Raw genomic sequence first — 23,289 nt, forward strand, 5'->3', positions numbered from 1 at the left:
GTCAAGGACAGGAGGGACTCAGAAATCGATGGACCAGGGGAAATGGGGGCGAGTCTGCCTCTAAACTTTGAGACCCATTGGGTTCTCCCTCCTTCCAGGGGTTGCTTAGCCTTTTCTACCTAGAATCGAGGGTAGGACCACCCCCAAAGTGGGCAGTGCTCACCCCTGAAATGTCAGGAAGTTTCCAGGTTGCCTTCCTGATCTTCCTGACCGCAGACAACTGCCCTGGTGCGTGTCTGCAGCCTTCTGAAAAGGGGTCTAACATTCACAAGATCTCATCGTGGCTTTTGATCGCCAGAATCAGTTTCTGAGCCACCACTGGGACTTTGAGAAAGAGAAGAGCCGGGAAGTGACTGGCCTGGTTTAACTCTGAATTTCCACCACGGGCCCAGCCGAGAAAGATGTCCCCCGGCCAGGCTTAGGCGGCTTAGAATCCATTCACAACAGAGGCCGGCCCCTTCCGGCCCTGGCACTCACCCTCACTAGACGGGGCGATGGCGCTGTCATCCCACTCCAGGGTGGTGGAGGTGACGGAGTTGAAGGAGTTGAGGGAGAGGCTGTCTGAGCCATGGACTGAGCTGGGGAGGCGGTCTTCAAAGTCCAGCAGGTACTGGGGCTTGTAGTAGTCGGGCATGTAGGGGGCCAGGTCTAAATAAGGGGCATCCTGGGGAGAGAGAGGAAGAGGCAGGTTGGGGTGCCAGCAGGCCACAGGGGCCTGAATACATGGCCTTCCTTGGACCGGCCTTCACACTCTCCCAGGCTGGTTTTTCTTTGGAAATCAACGTGCTTACGGTACTAAATCCAGAAATAAACTGCTGAGAGGAGGATTGTGAATGGTTGTGGCCCATAAGGCTGTGGGCTCGGGGTCAGGGATGACAGTGCCTGCTGGGCCTCCTGACCCTCCGTAACTTCCTGTACTCATTTTCCCCAGTTTCTACTACTTTTTAGGTCTGTGCTGTTGGAGTCTGGATCTAGGCTGGTGACCCAATTAAGAGGGGGCAGTTTCTTACATCTTGACGAGGCTGCAGAGGTGCCTCTGAAGCTCCTGGGCTGCACTGCAATGGCTCTAGTGCATGACGGTGACCATGACTGACCATAACCAGAAGGGAGGCTGGGAAGCAGGAAGCTGAGAGGCTTCCAGGATCCCAGGAGGCACAAGGATGAATCTGCCTCGACTCTCAAAGATTCATGTTCTGAACATGAAGGAGTATTAAGTGCTAAAATACTCTAGGTGATGTGGTTTTTCTCCAAGTTGGGACAGAGACAGGAAGGAGCCACCCAAACCAGGAATTCTGGCCAAGAGAGTCACCTCAATTCCCCTCGGCAGCCCCTGAGCCGTTCCCTCACCTGAACAAACAGGATGATGTTCAAACTCAGCCTCGCCCATCAGGCTCCCTGGACGGGACCTCGGCTACCCTGCCCACCCCTCTGCCCCGTGAGAGCCGGGACGTCTCACCAGGTCCAGGTCAAACCGAATGAACTCCAGCCCGGATACCAAGGTCAGGAAGAGGGTCAGGTGGTCGTGGCTACACACCAGGGCATTCCTGCGGGGCGTGAGACAGGGTCATTCATGGTGGCCCTGGGCCTGGTTTCCAGCATGGCCCTGCCTCCCCAACAAGCCAGCTATGTTGAAGTTTGATGTGTGACCTCCTCCCTCCATCCCCAAGCTGGATGCAGCCTCTGCCCACCCCCTTCCAGCACTCTTGCCTGGGTCTGGAGCCACAGGCACTTTACTGCCTGTGTCTTCAGATATGGGGCCTGTGGCAGCTCTCGGCAGCTGCTCCGAACACTTGCTGCAGCAATGCCAGCAAAAGCTGAGCGTTCTGGTCAGGTCTGAGGCCTGGCTGGAGGGTTAGGCAAAGGCTGATCAGGCACCAAACAACTCGTGGAGCCCAGCTGGAACCTGGACTCCTGGCCAGAGCCATCACAGGCAAGCTCCACTGGCTTTCAGGCCATCACTGGTGTGTCTTCAGGCTGCCCAGCTGGACTAGGCCCCTGGGGGCCGGGCACAGTGTGGTATGTGCATGGGTAAGATGTTGGGACGAAGTTCAGGGGCACGCAGGAGCTGCGTGCATGAGACCCCGCATCTGGACACTCACTTGACATAGTACTTGTGCAAGAGACCCAGGTTCTCCTGGAACAGCCGCAGGTAGCTCTCTAGGGAGTTTTCATTGAGGGCCAGGTACAGCCAGGCCCGGCCTGCAAATGAAGGGCAGGAGTAAGTGGGAGGAAGGTCCAGCAGGTGCCAGCTTTCCTTGGCCTGGCAAGGAGCGGAGGGAGGAGGAGTGGCCGAGGACAGTAAGCACCCCAACAGCCTTCTCTCCTGTGGGAGTGCCATGCCCTGAAAGCTTGACCTTCCTCATCAAACTCGAGCCTGTAACTGGCCAGGAAACTTGGATTGACAGGGCAGACTGCAAATCCCAGGGTAGACTGCAAACCCCACATGGGTTGAGAAATGTAAGGATGCTGCACTGACCCTGTAGCTGACACTGATCATAGCTCAGGGAGAGAGGCGAGACCCCTCACTCATGCTCGGGCTGGGATTCAGGAGGAGCCCAGCTCTCTTTAGCATCTTACTCTCCTTCCCCACGGCCATGAGGCTGCAGCCAGATGTCATGTGCCGGGGAGAAGCAAGGCCTTGTGGAGAGCGCTGGCATTTTAACAGCCCTCCGCCACTGGACACCATGAGGCATTGGCCTCCCAGGTTGACCTGAGTCCCAAAGCTACCTGCAGGGAGGGCGAAGCTCCCCGAGTCAGCCTGGCTCTACTCACTGCGCCCCAGGTTGGTGGCCACGTGCTGTAGCACCTCGATGTGCTTGACGGCCTCTCTCCTGGTGAAATGAACCACGAGCACCCAGTAACCAGATGAGAGGTCCTGCAGCCTGAGAAAGTAGGACAGGAGCTGCTGTGACCTGGATGGGGCCACCCTTGGACGCTGTGGTCAGTGGGCCCACCAGCCTCTGTGTCAGCAGGAAGTGCAAGGCTGAAAGCTGGGATTCCCAGGGCACCCACAGGTCTCCTCCTCCTCCTCCACCACCAGGCCTTCACGCCATCATTTCATCTGTGGCTAATCCCTTCCCCCATCATTCATGCCTGCTCAGAGACGGACTGCTGGGACAACCTCAGACAGTCTGCAGCCCCCTTGAGTGAGACCAATGTCTTTCTGCCAGGAAAGAAGAAATAAAGGGCAGACAAGGCTAGGGACTTTCCTCTGGAGGTTACCATGGCCTTGGTCCTGCCCTGTCCAGCCGCATAGTCCTCTCCAGAAACTGCTGTCCCCTTACCCGTAGAGCAGAGCGTGGTCCAAGTGCTCACATAGACGCTGCAGGACTTTGTCGTGGTTGCGGATGGCAGGGGTCTCATCTTCACAGGCAGCAAAGTAGCTCTGCAACTGAAAGGAAAAACAAAATCCCCCCAGATTAGAAATGGACGAAGAGGAGGGCCACAGGAGGTCTGTAATCAGGAAGGTAACTAAAGGGACTTCCCTGGTGGTTCAGTGGTTAAGAATCCCCTGCCTTCCAATGCAGGGGATGTGGGTTCAATCCCAATTTGGCAAACTAAGATCCCATGTACCTGTTCACCGCAGAGAAGATCCCGCATGCCACAACGAAGACCCAATGCAGGCAAATAAAGAAAGAAATGAAATTAAAAAGAAAAAAGAAAGTAGCTAAGAACATCAGTCAAAGGATGTATCCACGATGACCAATAGAATCAACCTCGAACTGCCTGCACCAGCTGCTTCTCCTGTACCACAGGTGTCAGTGGGCATGGCAAGGGCGCTAACTTAGAGCCCAGTCCCCAAGAGGCACTCCTGTGTGCTTGTCACAATGACAGCTCGATGCTGGCGAGGAAGTCATGGTCTACATGTGGGTCTCAGGTGACACCACGCTTCCAGCCTACGCCACCAAGCTATATAACTCTAGGAGCTCTGAAGTAAAGTGAAGTTGCTCTGTTGTGTCTGACTCTTTGCAACCCCATGGACTGTAGCCCACCAGGCTCCTCCATCGTGGAGTTTTCCACGCAAGAGTGCTAGAGTGGGTTGCCATTTCCTTCTCCAGGGGATCTTCCTGACCCAGGGATCAAACCTGGGTCTCCCGTATTGCAGGCAGACACTTTACCATCTGAGCCACCAGGGTACCTACAATATTATGTATACAAATGAACACACACTGCCCAGTAAATTCCCTCGCTCCGCCCTGGAGTTGGCCACACAGTGGCAGGCCTGAAGCTGCCCCTCTGCACAAACCAAGGGCTGAGGGACGTGGGCACCTGCTCCGATGGCCTTCTTGTCAGAGGCTGACATGGGATACTGGGTTTACCTGAGGAAGCTGGCTGGATATGGATCCAGGTACCCGCCAGGCCCAGGTTGAGCCCTACACCAAGAATTACACCATTCCCAGGCTGGACTAAAAAAAGATTTGGGGGCTTTCCTGGTCTATGCTAAGCTATGTTGTCACTTCAGTCATGTCCGACTCTGTGTGACCCCATAGATGGCAGCCCACCAGGCTCCCCCATCCCTGGGATTCTCCAGGCAAGAACACTGGAGTGGGTTGCCATTTCCTTCTCCAGTGCAGGAAAGTGAAAAGTGAAAGTGAAGTTGCTCAGTAGTGTCCGATTCTTAGCGACCCCATGGACTGCAGCCTACCAGGCTCCTCCGTCCATGAGATTTTCCAGGCAAGAGTACTGGAGTGGGGCGCCTTCCTGGTCTAGCGGTTAAGAATTCACCTGCCAATGCAGGGGATGTGGGTTCAATTCTTTGTCCAGGAAGATCCCACATGCAACAGAGCAACTAAAGCCCATGCTCCACAACAAGAGAAGCCACCTCAGTGAGAAGCTCACATACCACAGTGAAGAGCAGCCCCCGCTTACAGCAACTAGAGAAAGTCTGCGCACAGCAACAAAGACCCAGTGCAACCAAAACTAAATAAATAAATCTAAAAAAAAAAAAAAAGAAATAACCTAATATTATACATGCAGAGTACATCAAGTGAAATGCCAGGCTGGATGAATCATAAGCTAGAAACAATACTGCTGGGAGAAATATCAATAACCTCAGATATGCAGATGATACCACCCCAATGGCAGAAACCGAAGAGGAACTAAAGAGCCTCTTGATGAAGGTGAAAGAGGAGATTGAAAAAGCTGGCTTAAGACAACATTCAGAAAACTAAGATCTTGACATCTGGTCCCATCACTTCATGGCAAATAGATGCGGAAAAAAATGGAAGCAGTGACAGACTTTATTTTCTTGGGCTCCAAAACTGTGGATGGTGATGCAGCCATGAAATTAAAAGATGCTTGCTTGTTGGAAGAAAAGCTATGACAAACCTAGACAGAGTATTAAAAAGCAGAGACATCACTTTGTCATCAAAGGTCTGTATAATCAAAGCTATGGTTTTTCTAGTAGTCATGTACGGATGTGAGAGTTGGACCATAAAGGAGGCTGAGTGTCAAAGAATTGATGCTTTAGAACTGTGGTGCTGGAAAAGAGAGTCCCTTGGACAGCAAGGAGATCCAACTAGTCAGTCTTAAAGGAAATCAACCCTGAATATTCATTGGAAGGACTGATGCTGAACTGAAGCTCCAACCCTTTGGCCACCTAATGCAAAGAGCTGGCTCATTGGAAAAGACCCTGATGCTGGGAAAGATTGAAGGCAGGAGGAGAAGGGGATGACAGAGGAGGAGATGATTGGATGGCATCACTGACTCAATGGACGTGAGTTTGAGCAAACTTGGGGAGACAGTGATGACAGGGAAGCCTGGCTTGCTGCTGACCATGGAGTTGGACATGACTTAGTGACTGAACAGCAATAAAACTCATATTAAAAATAGATTTGGCCAGTAGGTGAGATGAGCTGCAGCATGGAGTAACCTCAGCAGACTGACGGAGGCAAGGGCCGCTTGCTCAGCTCCAATAAGGACAAGAAAGCCCAGATCAGAACTGAGTTCTCTGAAAAAGCCGCCGTGAGGATGGGGGCCTCTGTCAAGGAGCAAAGCTCTGGGAGGAAAGTCTTTCCCACTTCCCTCTGGTCTACTGCTGCCCTTCTAAAGGCCAGAGTGGGGAAGGACACACAAAGAAGAACACTCATCTGTGTACACTCATCTCAGGTTTAAGCTCCTGGCATTGGACAAACGTGCTCTCAAGTGTTTTCTGGAAGCAGTGGCAGAAACGGCCTCAGTAGGCAAGACACATCAACCACACCAGCAAGCACGCGCTCTTGGCCAGAGGCCAACCATTCAGCCCCCACAACAAAAATAGCTTCTCTTCTCCATGGCCCAGAGTAAACCCAGCGGCCCTGTTGGCCCTGGACAGGCCTCCGTCCTGCAGGGTCCGCCCCTCCTCCCAAGAGGCAAGCCCCAGGAGCAGAGGTTCCTAGACCTAAAAGAAACAGCAAAGGGCTTCCAGAAACTGCAGTGGCTGAAGGTACGCTTGCATGGTTTCCCACCAAGAACCATGACATCAGGTCCAGCTTTTTTTTTTTACGTTTTTATTTTTTGGCCATGCCATATGGCATGTGGGAACTTAGTGCCCTGACCAGGGATCAAACCCCGGGCTCCCTGCATTGGAAGTGTGGAGTCCTAAGCACTGGACCACCAGGGAAGTGCCCCCTCTCCAACTTTTTCTTTAATTTCAAAATCCAAGAAAATGTGAGATCAGAGATTCTTAGATGTAAGAACTGGAAGAATCTTTAGAGATCTAGTGCAACTACTGTATTAAGGAAGGAAAACACAGGCTTATTCATTTGTTTAAATATAAAGGAGCCCTACCCATCGTAACACTTGAAAAATATGGAAAAGTTTAAAATTTTACTTATTTATCTTTAAACAGAGAAAGTGACTAAAGTCAAAGAAGGGTAAGTCCTTCACTTTGATTTTCAGCTAAGTGAGGGAGCCATGGCTGGAACTCAGACTCTTTTTTCAGGTCAAGATACCTTAAAACAAGATATATTCTAAAAGCATTATTTGCTCATCATAAAATTGTAAGCCACATGGAAGTGTGTGTGTGTGTGTGTGTGTGTATGCATTGTTGTGAAAGTCACTCAGTTGTGTCCTACTCTTTGCGACCCCATGGACTGTATAGTCCATGGAATTCCCCAGGCCAGAATACTGGAGTGGGTAGCCTTTCCCTTCTCCAGGAGATCTTCCCAATCCAGGAATCAAACCCAGGTCTCCCACATTGCAGGCAGATTGTTTACCAGCTGAACCACAAGGGAAGCCCTGTATATATGCATGCATATATATATATATATATATATACACACACACACACACACACACACACATATATGAAGACCTCCTCTCCCTGCTCCCACTGTCAACAGCTTGTATGCATGCCCTTCCAACTCTTTTCCTGCATACAAAGACTTAAAATAAAAGAGTGAAATGGGATCATGCTGTACTCATTGCTCTGAAACTTGCTTTCTCTTAATATATCAAACGTATACTTCCATATCATTACAGAGAAATCCATTCTTTTTTAACAGCCACAAGTGTATTCTAAAATATGCTGCACCATGCTTTAACCATTGTTAGATACAGCTATTGTCTTCACTTCTTTGATATTACACAGAATACTGCAGTGCACATCTGGGGATGCCTGGGTGGCTATTTCTGTATGGTAGAACAGAACAGTATACAGAGTGGAACCACAGAGCTGAAGAACATGCATAACTACAATTTGGCTGGATCTTGCTATGCGCCCTTTTAAAATGTTGGACTTATTTACACTCCCATCATGCAGGCCAAAACTGGGGATAATTAGTCTAATTTCCACCCATCCAGTGGGTGAAAAACAGTATCTAATTGTTTTAAATTGTATTTCTCTGATCACTAATGCAGTGGAACACCCTTATTTGCTATTTGTATTTCTTTTTCTGTGAATTGCCTGTTCACACCTCTGCCCAACCTTCTGGTTGCTTGTCTTTTTTCTTATTGCTCTGTTGATACTCTCTGTTAGTTAAGGTTTTAATCCTGTGTGTTGCTATGTGGGGTGCTTTTGTATTTGTTCATTTTTTGCCCAGTGTGAGTTGACATTTCTTTTTTCCTTTCTTTTTCAACTGACCTTTAAACCTTGCTTATGGTGCTTTTTTACCTATTGAGAAATTCTTATTTTTTGTATAGTAAAATCTGTCCATTTTTTCCTTTATAATTTCCCATTTTCCCTGGTCTAATATTATAAAAAGTACCTTTATTCTTCTATAGTTTTAGGACTTTCTTAGTTTCTTTTTTAATGTTTAGATTTTTATGTATGGGATGAGGTAAGGATTCAGCTTTATTAATTTCTGGATGGATAGCCCATTTTCCACATTTACTGGTAGTCCCTTACCGATTTGTGATTTAATAAAACATTTTTCTAGACATCTTGCTATGGACAGAATGAGGCCACTCCATCCGCAACCATCCTTTTTCAAAAGTGTTTTGACTCTCCTGGCATATTTTTTTAGAATAACATTTCCCTATAATTACTTTCTGGATTTGGAAGCAAATTATACTCAGTCCAGAGATTATTTGGGGGAAAAAATGGTATTTTTGCAATACCAAGTCTTCCCACTAGGAACATGAGATTTTTTTAAAAAATTTATTTTAACTGATTTGGCTGTGCCAGGTCTTAGTTGTATCATGGATCAACTTAGTTGTATCAGGACCCTTAGCTGTATCACGGGAACTCTTTTGGTTATGGCATGCGAGGTCTAGTTCCCTGACCAGGGATCAAACAGGGTCCCCTGCATTGGAAGTGTGGTGTCTTAGCCACTGGACCACCAGGGAAGTCCCTGGAATTTTTTTTTTTTTTTTTCATTTACACAGGTCTTCTTTTATATCCTTTGGTTCAGTTTTCCAACTTGCTTTGGATAGGTCTTGTACATTTCAAGGGGGTGCTGCATACGTATACATGGTAGGAAGAGTTAGGGAAAAGTCTGCAACCAGGGAACAACTTCTGCAAAAGGTATAATAGAAAGAGTGTATAGTGTGGTGGTGATGAGCCAGGGCTCTGGAGAGGAAACACGGGTCCGAAGATTGGCTCTGCTACTATAAAGTTAAGTATCTCTGGCAAATTACTTAACCCTCTAACCCTCACTTTTTCTCATCTGTAAAAGAGGTTAAGAACATTGTTTAGAGCTAAGCTGTCCAATACAGTAGCCACGAACTACACGTGACTCTTTGAGTTTAATTAAATTTAAAATCAAACAAAAGTAAAAATGCAGTTCTTTAGTTGCACTAGCCCCATTTCAAATGCTCAGTAACCACACGTGGCTAGTGACTACTGTATTGGACAGTGCAGATGTAGAACATTCCTTATTGCAGAAAGGTCTATTGGTTTAGGGGATCAAATGATATAAAGCATGAAAAGGCTTAGCACGGACCTTGATAAGCAAAAAATGCTCAGTAAGCATTAGCCAAGATTATTAAGAATAATGAAACCACGGTGATAGTTCATGCAGCATTGTTTACAGTCGCCAGGACAGAAGCAGCCTCAGCATCCATCGATAGATGGACGGATAAAGAAGTGGTATATATGCAATGGAATATTACTCAGCCACAAAACAAAATGAACAAACATAAGGAAACAGAGACTTATGGCTACAGAGAACAAACCGGTGATTCCTGGGGCGGGGGTCGGGGGCAATGGGTGGGCAAAACAGGTGACAGGGATCAAGAGTTACAAACTCTCGGTTATAAAATAATTCACGGGAAGGGGACAGAGTCAATATTATAATAGTTTTGTATGGTGACAATGTGGTGATCATTTTATAGTGAATAAAAGTACTGAATCACCATGTTGCACACCTGAAACAAATATAGTAATTTAATTATACTCCAAATAAATAAATGGAAGGAATAGTCCATATTCTTAGTTACACCGATGGCACAGCACTTAGCCAAACATCAGTTCAGGGTCAAAGAAGACTCAGTAACGCTCTCTGCTCTCAAGAACTAGTATTCGTAGCTCACTAGCAGGTGGCTCCAAGCCTAGCCTTTCACCACTCTTTTACAGCAGGTTGACAAAGCATTTCCATCATCTCAGGGGACAAGGAGATCTTCAATCAATGCGACAACCCAGCACAGTTCTTGAGAGGGAACAGGAAGGAGGCTGGGAATGTCTCTGAGTCAGTGACGAAAGAATTTTAGGAACTCGTCAACAGCTTGAGCTCATACTTTGGAAGCTGTTCAGAAAGTGCGACATCAAGGTGAACAACCAAGGTCTCCTCCCCCCACCCCTGCCCTGGCCACAGAGCGGCAGCTGCCAGGAGCTACTCATGGTACCAGGAAGGTCACAGGCTCTGAAAGTGGGAGGAGAGCAAATATTGAAGCCTCATTTGAGGGCCCCTGAGCAAGAGAATGAGTGAAATGGGGCTAATGAACACAGCGCTGCCCGGATGCACGACTGCCGAATCGTATTTAAAATTACTCCTTAGTTAGACACAAAACCTGTTGGAGCAGCTACCACTGGCTGTAACTAGAGCCATCATTAAAAAAAAAAAAATTACTTATTTGCTGCATTGGGTCTCAGTTGTGGCACACGGGGTCTTTGCATCTGTGTGGCACACAGACTCTAGTTGTGGCATGCGAGATCAATAGTTGCAGTGCACAGGCTTAGTTGCTCTGTGGCATGTGGGATCTTAGTTCCCCAAACAGGGATCAAACCCACGCCCCCCACGTTGCAAGGTGGATTCTCAACCACTGGAGCACCAGGGAAGTCCCTAGAGCCACCGTTTATGGAAGGCTTGTTACGTGCACCATGAAGGTGGCAGACGACCTGGATTTAAATGTGGGCTCTGCTGCACATTCATTGTGCGACCTTGGGCAAGGGACTTAACCTCGCTAAACTGTTTCCTTTTCTCTCAGCTGTGTCGTGTGGCATATGGAATCTTAATTTCCTGACCAGGGATGGAATCCATGCCCCCTGCACTGGGAGCAAAGGGTCTTAACCACTGGATTGCCAGGGAAGTCCCTAAACTCAGTTTCCTGATCTACAAAAACATAGGTTGTGTGACGGTTCAGATAATACCTTAATTGTATTTATCAAAGTGCACAATGCCTTGAAAGCACTTAATAAATGTTAGCAGCTATGATGACATACTTTACAAACACTACTTAACTTTACCGTCACAGCAACCCTATAAAGTAGGTCACAGAGCTAGTCAGTGGCAGAGGCAGATTTTAAATCCAAGTCTTTTCATCCAGCCTAGCTTCAAGATCCCCAAGCGAATGGTGCATATAAAACATTATATGCTGTTCTAGTATGTTGTAGGAGAACCCGAGAAAGCAAAATGCAGTCCCCTCTTCTTTAAGTCACAAGCAGTAAAAAGCCCATGGTGCACACGAGTGCCGTATCTTCTGAAGCTCTGCTTTTTGGAAGATGGATGGAGGAGGAAAAGGCTGCTGTGGCTCCTTTAAGAAGAAAGCCCACATACTCTCGCCGTCCTTTTGCTCCACGTCCTTTTGCTCCACATGGGCATCTTCCCAGTAGTGAGAAAGTGGATGGTCTGGTTAAACAAGCCAGAGCTGCTCCAGGAGGAGCCTTCCCCACTTTTGGGAAAAAATTCATCCCGCCCATCAGATTGTCGAGTACTTCTTTTATGCCCATGAAAATTTGGGGAAAAGGCCAAAAATTTCAGAATCAGTAGGAGTCTAGAGCAGGGGTCAACAAGCTATGGCCAGCGAGTCTGCCTATTTTTGCAAATAAAGTTTTATTAAAATGGCCACACCCATTGGTTTTGCATTATCTACAGCTGCTTTGGCGCTATGAGGGCCCAACTAAGTGGATGTGACAGAGGCTGTATGGCCCACAGAACCTAAAATATTTACTATTTGGCCCTTTACAGAAAAAGTGTCCCGACCTCTGGTCTAGAGCCTCAAGCAGAGGTGACAAGGAATGCACACCTGTCACAGGCTGGGTCAGGAGTGCCTCTTGCCCAATGCTCAGTTTAGCAGTGGCCAGAAGGGGAGGCTTGAGCCTTGAAGATTCAAATGTTTCAACAAAGGTTTACTGAGCACCTGCCATGTATATACCGATGCTATTCTTCTTTTGGCTGTGTCATGTGGCTTGTGGGATCTTAGTTCCCTGACCAGGGGTTGAACCTGGGCCCTCAGTGGTGAGAGTTTGGAGTCTTAACCACTGGACCTCCGGGTAATTTCCATCAAATGCTATTCTTACACAGAAGTCCTTGCCCTTGTATAATGTAAATCATATGCAAATATATAATGTAATGCCAAGGATTAATAATGCCATAAGAAACAAAGCAGGGGTTAGGAGTCTGCTATAAATATGGGGTCTCACTGAGGACATGACAACAGTGGTAACTGGGGGAAGAGTACTCTCGTTAGAAGAACAGCAGGTGCAAAGGTCCTGAGGCAGGGGCAACACTAAAGAAACTGGTATGGCAACGATGTGAGTGATAATGAGATTAGAGAACAGCCAAGGGCCACAGCACGTGCAGCCATACGGGCCACTGTAAAAGAATCTGCATTTCATTCCTAGTTTGATGGGAAATTATTGAAAACAGGGAAATGTTAACAATATAATTCAATATACAAAGCTGCTCTAGCATCTATATGGTGTCTATATAAACTGGACGGCCACGGTGGAGGCAGACAGACTGGCTGAGAGGCTATCCCAGTGTGGATGGATAAGCTGGGAGCTGGCTGTAGTGGTGGACGTGATAAAGGGTTGGATTTAACATCTATTCTGCAGGTGGTGCCCTGGGGACTTACTGATAGATTAGATGTAGGGTAGGGGAGAAAAAACGATGCCAAGGATGCTAAGGTTTTTGGTCTGAGTGACTCAATGGCAGTGCCATTTCCAGATCAGGTAGAGCTCTACATTGGCCACAATAAGTTCCAAATATCCATGTGTTGGGCGGGGGCTGGGGGGGAGGTGGTATTCTCTGGTGTTCCAGTATTAAGAATCTGCCTTGCAATGCAGGGAACACAGGTTTGACCCCTGCTCCAGCAAGATCCCACATGCTGAGGAGTAACTGAGTCTGTGCAACTACTCACAACTACTGAGCCTGTATTCTAGAGCCTGCAAGCCGCAGCTACTGAAGCCTGCACACCCCAGAGCCTGTGCTCTGCAATAACAGAAGCCACCGCAGCAGGAAGCCTGCACATTGTAACTACAGAGTAGTCCTCGCTCGCCCCAACTGGAGAAACTCGCATGCAGCAATGAAGGCCCAGCACAACCAAATATGAAAATTAATTAATTAAAAAGATACCTATCAGGTATCTAAGCGAGATGTCAAGGAGACAGTTGTATAAGTGGGTCTGGAGTTCAGAAAGAGGTCATTGCTTGCTGTCAGTCTTTGGATGGTATTTAAAGCTGTGGAATTGGATGAGATCATCTTGGGAATGAAGAAAGAGGAGCATCTGAGCATGGAGCCAGGGTGCTCCAATGTCGGACCACGGGCCCTCCCCCAGTCTGCACAACAGGTTTACGTGGGGAACTGGAGGGAAAGAACAAGGCAAAGGCGCCCCCCACCCAGATCAACCAGAGCAGAAACTCTGAGGGCGGGGCCCAGGAGCCAGCAATTCTTTTTAATACTCCCCAGACAATCCTACAGAGAAGGCAATGGCACCCCACTCCACTACTTTTGCCTGGAAAATCCCATGGGCGGAGGAGCCTGGTGGGCTTCAGTCCATGGGGTCCCTAAGAGTCGGACACGACTGAGCGACTTCACTTTCACTTTTCACTTTCATGCACTGGAGAAGGAAATGGCGACCCACTCCAGTGTTCTTGCCTGGAGAATCCCAGGGACGGCGGAGCCTGGTGGGCTGCTGTCTATGGGGTCACACAGAGTCGGACACGACTGAAGTGACTTAGCAGCAGCAGACAATCCTAACACCCAGCCAGGGTGGAGGATCACTGCTTTAGACTGCAAAGGCACAGCCAGCGAGGCAGGGGGGAAGTCTGGACAGCGTGTACTCCAGAAGCCAAGTGAAGACAGTTTGCAAAGGGAGGGAGTGATCAGTCCATCAGGTCATGTTCCCACATAAAGGGAGGGGCGCGAACCTTGATGAAAAGCAACAGGGGTGAAGAGGTAGAGACAAAAGCCTGGGAGGGGTCCACCAGGGAGAGTCAGAGCTTTTTTGGATCCTGCTTCAAGCAAATGAGGTATTTGTAAATTGACATCGATGGGGCAATTGGACCTTGAAAACAGGATGTATGATGACATGGAGGAAAAACTGAAGAGAGAAAAGAAGAGGAAGAAGAAGGAAGCAAAAAGAGGAGACAGCAATACAGAAAACTTTGTTGACCAGCTTTGCCAACAGGATGGCCAGAAAATGGGGGTGGAGTAAAGGAGCCAAGTCCTTGAACAGGAAAGATGGGGTGGGATCCACAGCCCAGGGGAGGGGTGGCCACAGATGGGAGCCCAGGTGGGCTGGTGAGCTTGATAGTGGGGGGAGGAAAAAATTCTCATGAGAAGAAAATTTATAAAAATAAGCAAGGTCCCCTGAGAATGAAGAGAGAAACAGTAAGATTTAAAAGTAACTTTTGTTTTTAAAGCCATGGTTTCTTGAGAGTCCTTGAACTTAGGCCTCATCTCCAACTCCTGCTCCCAGACCACACCCAGACTGGCTAGGCTGCTCTGGGTCCTCCTGGTGTGCTCAGGCACCCAGGCTGTGAAGAGTCAGGCTTAGCCCACCCCAGACCCTCATGGCTGGGAGGCCGGCGCTCCCTGCAGAGCACTCTGGGACGATGACGGGCAATCACGAGATGTGGCCAAGGGGACGTGGGGGTGGTGCACTCCTGCAAGCCAAGAAATGCCTGACTCAGAGCATTTTAATTAGGGTCAGTCCCACTCTCTGCTCCGAGCTGAAACAGCCAGGCCCTCTCGGCCTTGCCTCTCTCATAGATGCGTAGCCATGAAATGATTTTTAGTTTTATGGTTGGTATCAAGAAATCCTTCCAGAATTGGTCCCTGATAGCTAACTTAAGGGCAGCTCTGACAGGTTAAAAACAGCCAGAAGAAAATGAGCCGGTTACAGGTGTCCTCCCATCTTTCTCCCTGGTCAGTCAAGACCAAAGAGGCTGTGATGCAGCCCAGCAAACAGGGAATCTGGAATTTTGCTCGGCTGGCTACTCACAGGCTGTACAGGGTGGAGAGGGTAGGGCGGCATGGGGGCATCCCATTCCTATATTTCAGAGCAGGATAAAACCCCTGCCCCAATAAAGCCAGGAGAGTCTGCGAGGCTGGAGAGACCCAGGGCTGACGACATGCTCACGTGAACCGCCCAACCACTTTGGGGCTCCATCCTCGCTCAGCACACACAGACCTCAAACACAGGAGTCCCTCCTGCTGCCAGGGAGGAGGTCGCCAGGTAACAGTAGCCACCCTAGTGGCTCCATGGAGACCAGATGTATTTAGACGAGAGTGTTTAGAGCAGCGTCCTCAGTCCAGGTCTAGGAAGTAGAAATCCAAAAGCAGAAGAGAACCCAACTGAAGGGAGGGTGGGCCACCTGACCTCAGAGCACCTTTTACCTATTAAGCCGATGGTGGTCCTGGTCACACAAGCTCAACCCAGGCTCAGAGCCACCATGAGCTACAGGGCCTCCTGGGACACTTCATCTCTGGGGCTGCCTCTCAAGGGTTGTGGGTGCGCTGAGGGCGATGGACGAGGCCTGTGGGGAGTGAGAGGCCTCTGCCTGACTTGCCTTTGGGATTCTAGCCACCGAGGGTCTCCTGCTGGGTCAAACCATGCCTGTGGTCCTTAGGAACACTTGCTCTTCTTTCCGAGGCAGACACTCCAAGGACAGGCAGACATCAGGACGTATGATACCATCTATTACCTTTGGGGTCAGAATGGCCCCATATCTTGATGCCTGGACATGCCCAGGGAGAGGGACCCAAGGAGGGCTCGTCCTTGGCAGAGATGGCAGGAGAAGTGTTGGGGTGGCTGCCCACCCTGATTCTGCACCAGCAGTTTGCTCTGGCTTCAGATACTGCCTCTCATGGATCTGAAGAGACGGCCAGGGCTTATCACCACCTTCTCAAAAATAAATAGAAATAAATAAATAAGGCAGGCAGGCTAGAGTCTTCTAAGTCTCAGCAAAGCTTCTTAAGAACAATAATGCCTGCTTTACATGATCCAAGGAATAAGAGGCTACTGCCAACAGCATTTCTGGAAAGACGCTCCACTGGAATTAAAGGCAAGCCTGGGTGCGGGCCAGGATGAAGAAGTTTGGAATCTAAGGGTGGAAGAGACCTAGAAAACACGTGGCTGTCCTATCACAGCGGGATGCGGTGGCCCCACGGCAGTGGTACCAGCTCCCGCTCCCACGGCAGAGGGACGCGGTGGCCCCACGGCAGCGGTACCAGCTCCCGCTCCCATGGCAGCGGGACACGGTGGCCCAACGGCAGCAGGATGTGGTGGCCCCACGGCAGGGTACCAGCTCCCGCTCCCATGGCAGCGGTACCAGGATGGAGCAGAATTGTGCCTGCTGTGTGTTCTTTCAGGCTGCTGGCTGACTTCCAGGTCTCTGGTGTTTGCCCAGGGACCTCTTGGAGGCAGGGGGCCTCATGGCATCTTCCTCTCCTGGAGCCTCTCATTCAGGGGGGTGTGGGGGTAGTTACAGTGAGCGAGGAAGAGGGTCTCAGTGATGGAACTTTACTGAATGAGCTGAAAATCAGAGAAATGACCACTTAGCCAGAACCCTCATCTCCCGGGCAGGGAGGCTGGGGTCGAGAGGTAAGGACAGGCCCTGACCTCCTGGCTTTGCCTAGCGGTCCTCCTGCTTCACTGCAGCGTGCTGGTCGGGTGTGCTTGGACACCACAGAGGGAGCTATTACTGGAGCCCCTTCTGTTCCCATTCCCTCAGGGATAAAGCAAAGGTCAGGGACACCTGCTGCCACCATCTGGAAAGTGCTCATCCCAGTGTCTTACTGAGGAGGGCAGAGCAGGAGGCGCTGGGCCACTCCCAGGGCTCTGTGGAATGGGAGCTGGGAGCTGGGGGACAATGTCGGGAATGTCCCAGCTGCTTCCTTCCTAGACAACATGAGAATAATGTCAACAGAGGCCAAGGCCCACTGGTGCCCACTGCCCCACCAATCCCGGGCAACCACAATGATTCTAACTCACTGTCCTCATTTAATCCCTCACCTGAGATCCCACCCTACCTTAGCCTGAAAACAGCTCATTTCCAAATGACAATCAATTATAATAGACTGTTAACCCAGACATCATCCCCGCAGAAGAACCAATCAGAAAGCCTGCGATTCAGAAATGACTGGCCTGGTTTCTCAGTGGGCATGAAAAACCCAGTCCTGTAGCCAACGGCCCTTCCCGGGAAAGGCTTGTGCCCAGGCTGGTGGCATCATAGGACTGACTGGCACCCCCTACTTGTAGGGCTACATAAAGGGTATGCTGTTTGTTTACCGTGGGCCTGCATTGTTCCTGAAGCAAGTTGGGTGAAATCAATGCTTCTTAACCATTCATTTACCACTAAATATACCTAATTATACAGCTTTCTTTCCCACCTCCCAAATCACTGCTTATTAGCCCCTCTGCCAGAGTTGGCAGGCTCTCTGCTTTACTGGCAGCTCTATTCAAAGACATGCAGGGAAAAAGCTGAGAAAAGCAGGTAGCTGGGGAGCTTCCTTGGTGGTCCAGTGGTAAAGAATCTGCCTGCCACACACGTTTGACCCCTGATCTGGGAAGATCCCACATGCTGCAGAACAACAAAGCCCGTGCGACATAGCTACTATAGCCCGCTCGCCGGAGCCTGCGCTCCACGAGAGAAGCCCACGCACTGCAATGAGGGAAAAGCCTGTGCAGCAGTGAAGACCCAGTACAGCCAAAAAGAAATAATGAATAAAATTATTAAAAAAAAAAAAAGCAGGTACTTGGGAATTCCCTGGTGATCCAGTAGTTGGGACTCTGCCCCCACTGCAGGGGGCCTGCGTTTGATCTCTGGTTGGGGAACTAGGATCCCACAAGCCACACAGCATGGCCAAAAAAATAAAAAAACAGGTATTTGAATTATCCATGGATTTCATTTTTTGTACTTTCTCTGGGGTGTTAAGGGCTTCCCTGGTAGCTCAGATGGTAAAGAATCCACCTGCAATGCAGGAGACCTGGGTTCAATCCCTGGGTTGGGAAGATCCCCTGGAGAAGGGAATGGCTACCCACTCCAGTATTCTGGCCTGGAGAATTCCATGGACTGTATAGTCCACAGGGTGGCAAAGAGTCGGACTTGACTGAGCGACTTTCACTTTCAGGATGTTAAAACTGAGCGCCAAAGAATTAATGCTTTTGAACTGTGGTGTTGGAGAAGACTCTTGAGAGTCCCTTGGACAGCAAGGAGATCAAACCAGTCCATCCTTAAGGAAATCCATCCTAAATATGCATTGGAAGGACTAATGCTTAAGCTGAAGCTCCAATACTTTGGCCACCTGATGCAAAGACTTGACTCATTGGAAAAGACTCTGATGCTGGGAAAGATTGAAGGCAGGAGGAGAAGGGGATGACAGAGGATGAGATGGTTGGATGGCATCTCTGACTCGATGGACATGAGTTTGAGGAAGCTCCAGGAGTTGGCAATGGACAGGGAAGCCTGGTGTGCTGCAGTCCGTGGGGTTGCAGAGAGTAGGACACGGCAGAGTGACTGAACTGAACTGGAGTGTTGGAACAATGACAGCAGTTGGGAACTGGCCTAGTTGGGCACAGATCTCTTGGGTAATTTGACAGAATATGTTTCCAGAAGCAGTTAAATGCTCCTCCGTGCTGGCAAGGGAGTGTCCCAGTGTCCCTGGGTACCCTGCGTGTTCTGCCTCTGAACTCAGCACAGGGTTGACCCCAATGGAGGGCCCAAGGCCCCTCTTTAGAGTGGAGAGGAAGATGCAAGAGGCCCTCCCAAGAGGTCCCTGGGCAAACACCAGAGACCTGGAAGCCAAGCAGGGGCCTGAAAGGACACAGGGCATGCAGGACTCTCCACCATCCATGTGCTGCTGCGCTGGAGGCAGAAGCTGGGGGAGACCCTGCTGTTTTCCGAGTGCTCACATTCAGGGTTGTGTGTGGCACCGGTGGGAGGAGGAAGGAGTTTTTCAAAGCCTGGGAGCCTTCGCTGGCTCTGGGTTCATCTTTCACTTCCCGTTTCCCCTGCTGTACCTGCAACGTGACCTCAGCAGTACTTCCCCCACCCAGACAGCCAGATTGTTGCTGAGGAAAATGGCCATCAAGTCACCATCTAAACCACGACTTAAGCTGGGAGGACACTCCTGCCTCCTCCCAAGGTCTGTGTGATACAGTCAGAGACTTTATTATCATTTAAAGAATAATTTAGTTATTTATTTATGGCTGCGCTGGGTCTTCACTGCTGCGTGTAGGCGTTCTCTAGTTGTGGCCAGCAGGGGCTATTCTGCACTTGTGGTACAGCTTCTCACTGTTGCAGAGTCTCCTGCTCTAGGGTGCTGGGGCTTCAGCAGGTGCAGCACTTGGGCTCAGCAGTTGTGGCTCATGGGCTTAGTTGCCCTGCAGCAAGTGGAATCTTCCCAGACCAGGGATCAAACTCATGTCCCCCACACTGGCAGGTGGGTGTTTAACCACTGGACCACCAGGCAAGTCCAACAGTCAGAGACTTTAGGGGCTTAAAGTGTAACTATAGGGTTAGGAAGTGTGTTGAGAACTCCATGGATTACAAACCCATAATGGTTATTAAAGGACATCCAGGGGACTGAATGCATTAAGTGTAACAATTCCTCTGCTCTGCTCACTCCCCTTCAGGTCAGCAGTCTGCAACCCCCCCAAAACAAAGAACTTACAGTGATTTATTAGAGTATAAGTATAAATATATAATCAATTTTTATATTAAAAGATACACACACACACACCAAAGGGTAGAAGTGTGAACAGAGGTTGACTACTTTCAAAAATTACATGCAGATTCCAAGTCTACATTAGTTCTTCCCTTGTTCTTACATATTATTGGATTTTTTAGAATCTTCTACTTCCAGCTCTCAAGTACAGACACCCAAGGAGGAGGGTAGTCTTTAGGAAAGGAATACTTCTTCCTTCTACATTTCTATAATGTTTGTGAATACTTAGAAGCAAAAGGAAAAAAAGATAAACTACAAATACCTAAGATGGAAGAATGTCTGTGGTGCAGGGCCAGCTGCTTTGCTGAAAAGGCAGAGAAGCTCTCGGGACCCTGGGTGGTTGTAACAGTGACCTGTGGTATGACCTGTAACAGTGACCTGCTGGTAACAATGACCTGCTGGTAACAATGACCCTGGGTGGTTGTAACAATGACCTGACCTCTCAGCTCCAGCCAAATGGACGCTCCCAGAAACTGTCCTTATTCTCCTGCTTCAAACTGAAGTTCTAGGACATTCACACCACAAACAAGCCACGGTGAGGAGGAGGACAGGGCTGGAAAGGGATGGTCACCTTAGGTCAGACCCCAGGGAAGAGAGCTCTGGGCCCAAGGTCGCCCACTCCAACCTTGTACTGTGGGGTCCCAGCTCCATCAGCATTGAGGTCGCCCAGAAGAGCTTTTTATCTATGGAGGAAAAGCCCTGTTTGCTCCCCTAGGACATAAGGGCACCCCCAGCCTCAGGGGCACCACACTCTCCTTGCCATGGTGGCAAATCGTGATGCCAGAGATGAGCAGTGAAGACCCGAACGGTGAGAATGACTCACCCAAGAGCCCCCGGGCACCTACAAATGCCAACTTTCTCTTCCCACAATGCTCACACCCCGAATATCAGATCCTTTCTTTCCACATTGAAACGTCTTGCCCATTCTACCCTAACTCAATCTTAGTTTTTAGGCCTGACATTTCCGTCAGCCAGCAGCAGGCTTCCAGTTTTGCTGGGAATTTCTTTCCACAATGGGCTCTAGCTAGATGAGTTTGAGGGGGACCCACAGGAATGGCCACTGCTCCATCCGACACTCGGAGTGTCCACTGTGACTACAGAGATGGCTGGGGGCTGCCCTGACTAAAGGGGGCTGCTGCTGCCAGATGGAGACCTGTTTCTGTGTGGCCTCCAGTCATCACACAGGGCTGTTCAATTTGGACAAGCCCAATGCTAGAGCCAAGGCACGGAGAAAGAGAGGGCCTGGGGTGGCCTGTGACGGGGCGGCAAGGACCACAATGTTACCAGGCTTCAAACAGAGCCCTAACGTCTTATAAAAGGAGAGTCATGGTGAAGTGAACAGGCAGGGCTAAGAAAGGGCAGTGACCACTTCTCACTGGCGTCTCATGCTGGGCCTGGGTGGGGTCACTCGGGGGGTCAGGGGTACACTTAAGTGGTTCCTGCTTGCGGGCCCTTAGGCCCCCTCCCACCCTCTTCAGGGAGCCTCTGTGCTGTGAGAGAGGACAGGAGCAGAGAGACAGCTACCAGTGACCTCAGGACTCGGACAGGGGACGGGGAGCCCTTAGCATTTCTGTTTATAAAATGTGTGTGTGGATATTTATTATTTTATTAAGCTCTTTGCCAGGGTGACTCAGGTCATTAGGGGTTTTCAGAATGCTTAAGATTTTCAAACTCTTAAGGGTTTTTCCATGAAGCCAAGAGAACAAAACTATTGACTGAAACCGAATGGTCAGTGTAATCCCCATATAGATCTAACTACCAGGCCCACTCTGGGAATGACATGCTCGAGCTCATTTTTAATGTATAAGCAGATCTAACCTCTCTGGAGGAGTGGAAAACAGGAATGACACAAGCCTCACCACCAGAGCCAGCTGCATGGCCAGGCGAGGTTGAACAGCTGTAGCTCTAAGACCAGTATCTGCAGACCCCAACTGGGAGACCCCTGCTCTGCACAGGGTGTGTGTCTGGCCAGAAATAGAAGGCCATTCAGAGCCCACCCCAGAGGGGCAATCCACCCAGAGTGAGGGCGGTGGGGACTTGGCCCGTCCTCTGCAGGAGAAGGGTGTCCCAGCCCAGGAACATTCTCTCAAAGAGGGGTTACTTCATTAAAATTCATTTATTCACCCTGTTTAAGGCGATCCAAATTGAAGCTGAGGAGGTAGAGAACTGGGGCCACTTACTTTTTATTTTATACACTTCTGAGGTATTTGTGTGTTTTTTAAAAACACAACTACCCGTTTTCCTAAGCTAAGGTCTCACTCAACCATCCCAGTCAGTGTCCCTCCCGCAAGTCATGTTACCTCTTGAGGCAAGTCTTCCCTGACTGCCCCCCCACCCTCCCATTCCCTCTAGCAGATCCCTCCTGCTCACCACCTTATCCTGCCTGGCCTTCAAGCCACATCACAACCAGAAGGTCTTTGTATTGGTTTGTGTGTATGCACACTATGTTGGGTCCGACTCTTTGCAGCCCCACAGACTGTAGCCTGCCAGGCACCTCTGTCCATGAGACTTCCCCAGGCAAAAATACTGGAGTGGGTTGCCATTTCCTTCTCCAGGGCATCTTCCCGACCCAGGGATCAAAACTACATCGCTTCCATCTCCTGCATTGGCAGGCAGATTCTTTACCAGCTGAGCCACCGGGAAAGCCCTTGAATTGCTTTGTCTGCTAATGTATCACTCTCCCCTCCTACTGGAATATCCACTCCACAGATCTTGTCTGCTGTGCTCGCTTCTACCCTTTTAGGGCCAAGGGCACTTAGGACAGAAGGCGATCAGCAAAAGTTTTTGAAAGTCAGGATTACATGGACATCCGGTAGTATTTACGGGAGTGACTGCATTGGTTCCACAAACCTGGCATGGTGCAAAAATCCAGTGACAATACGGATTTCATTAACTATATGGAACCAGCCATCACACCAATTTCTCTGAACATGATCCCCAGCCTACCCTAGGGAGGATATTTCTGTGCACAGATAGTAGCTCTGTGCCAAATCCAGCCTGCAACCTGTATATGCAAAAAAGGCTTAGGGGAACACAGCCACACCCATACATGTATGGATTGTCTGTGGCTGCTTTTGAGTTGAACTGAAGAGTTTCGACAAAGACCACATGGGCTGAAAATATTCACCATCTGGCCTTTGAGGAAAAAGTCTGACAAACCGTGAGTGTGAAGAAACAGAAGTGTAGTGTAAGACTTAGAAAACTACCCCAGAGAAAAAACGGCAGGGTTCACACAGACACTTGCCAGTGCTAGCGGTAGCTAATATCTTAGTCAGGCCTTGTTATGTGCAAGATACTGTGCTCTAAGATATTTTGGTCTGAGTGTATCGTCTCCTGCAATTTAATTCTCATTAGAACTGTGAGTAGGTTCTGATTGCTGAGGCTAAATGAGGTCCAGTAATTTGCCAGGGTCAACAGAGTCAGTGACAAATCTAATTCAAACCCCAAGCGAGGTCTGCGTGCTCTGAAACTTGCACTT

General features: G+C 49.3%; 1 protein-coding gene across 1 annotated transcript in view; it reads right to left on the minus strand.

Moving 5' to 3' along the window:
- PLEKHM2 (pleckstrin homology domain containing, family M (with RUN domain) member 2) overlaps positions 1–4,303 on the minus strand; it is a 16,389-nt gene extending 12,086 nt beyond the window's left edge. Inside the window, exons 1-6 of the mRNA XM_010850239.1 lie at positions 4,247–4,303; positions 3,285–3,391; positions 2,773–2,882; positions 2,100–2,199; positions 1,457–1,544; positions 478–664 (exon numbers count right to left, since the gene is read on the minus strand). Coding sequence (XP_010848541.1) covers positions 478–664; positions 1,457–1,544; positions 2,100–2,199; positions 2,773–2,882; positions 3,285–3,391; positions 4,247–4,303 — 649 coding nt within the window. The remainder of the gene's footprint in view (positions 1–477; positions 665–1,456; positions 1,545–2,099; positions 2,200–2,772; positions 2,883–3,284; positions 3,392–4,246) is intronic.
- Between the last annotated feature and the right edge of the window lie 18,986 nt (positions 4,304–23,289).

The sequence above is a fragment of the Bison bison genome, unplaced genomic scaffold, assembly GCF_000754665.1.
Source record: "Bison bison bison isolate TAMUID 2011002044 unplaced genomic scaffold, Bison_UMD1.0 scf7180017864289, whole genome shotgun sequence".
Classification (NCBI taxonomy): domain Eukaryota; kingdom Metazoa; phylum Chordata; class Mammalia; order Artiodactyla; family Bovidae; genus Bison; species Bison bison.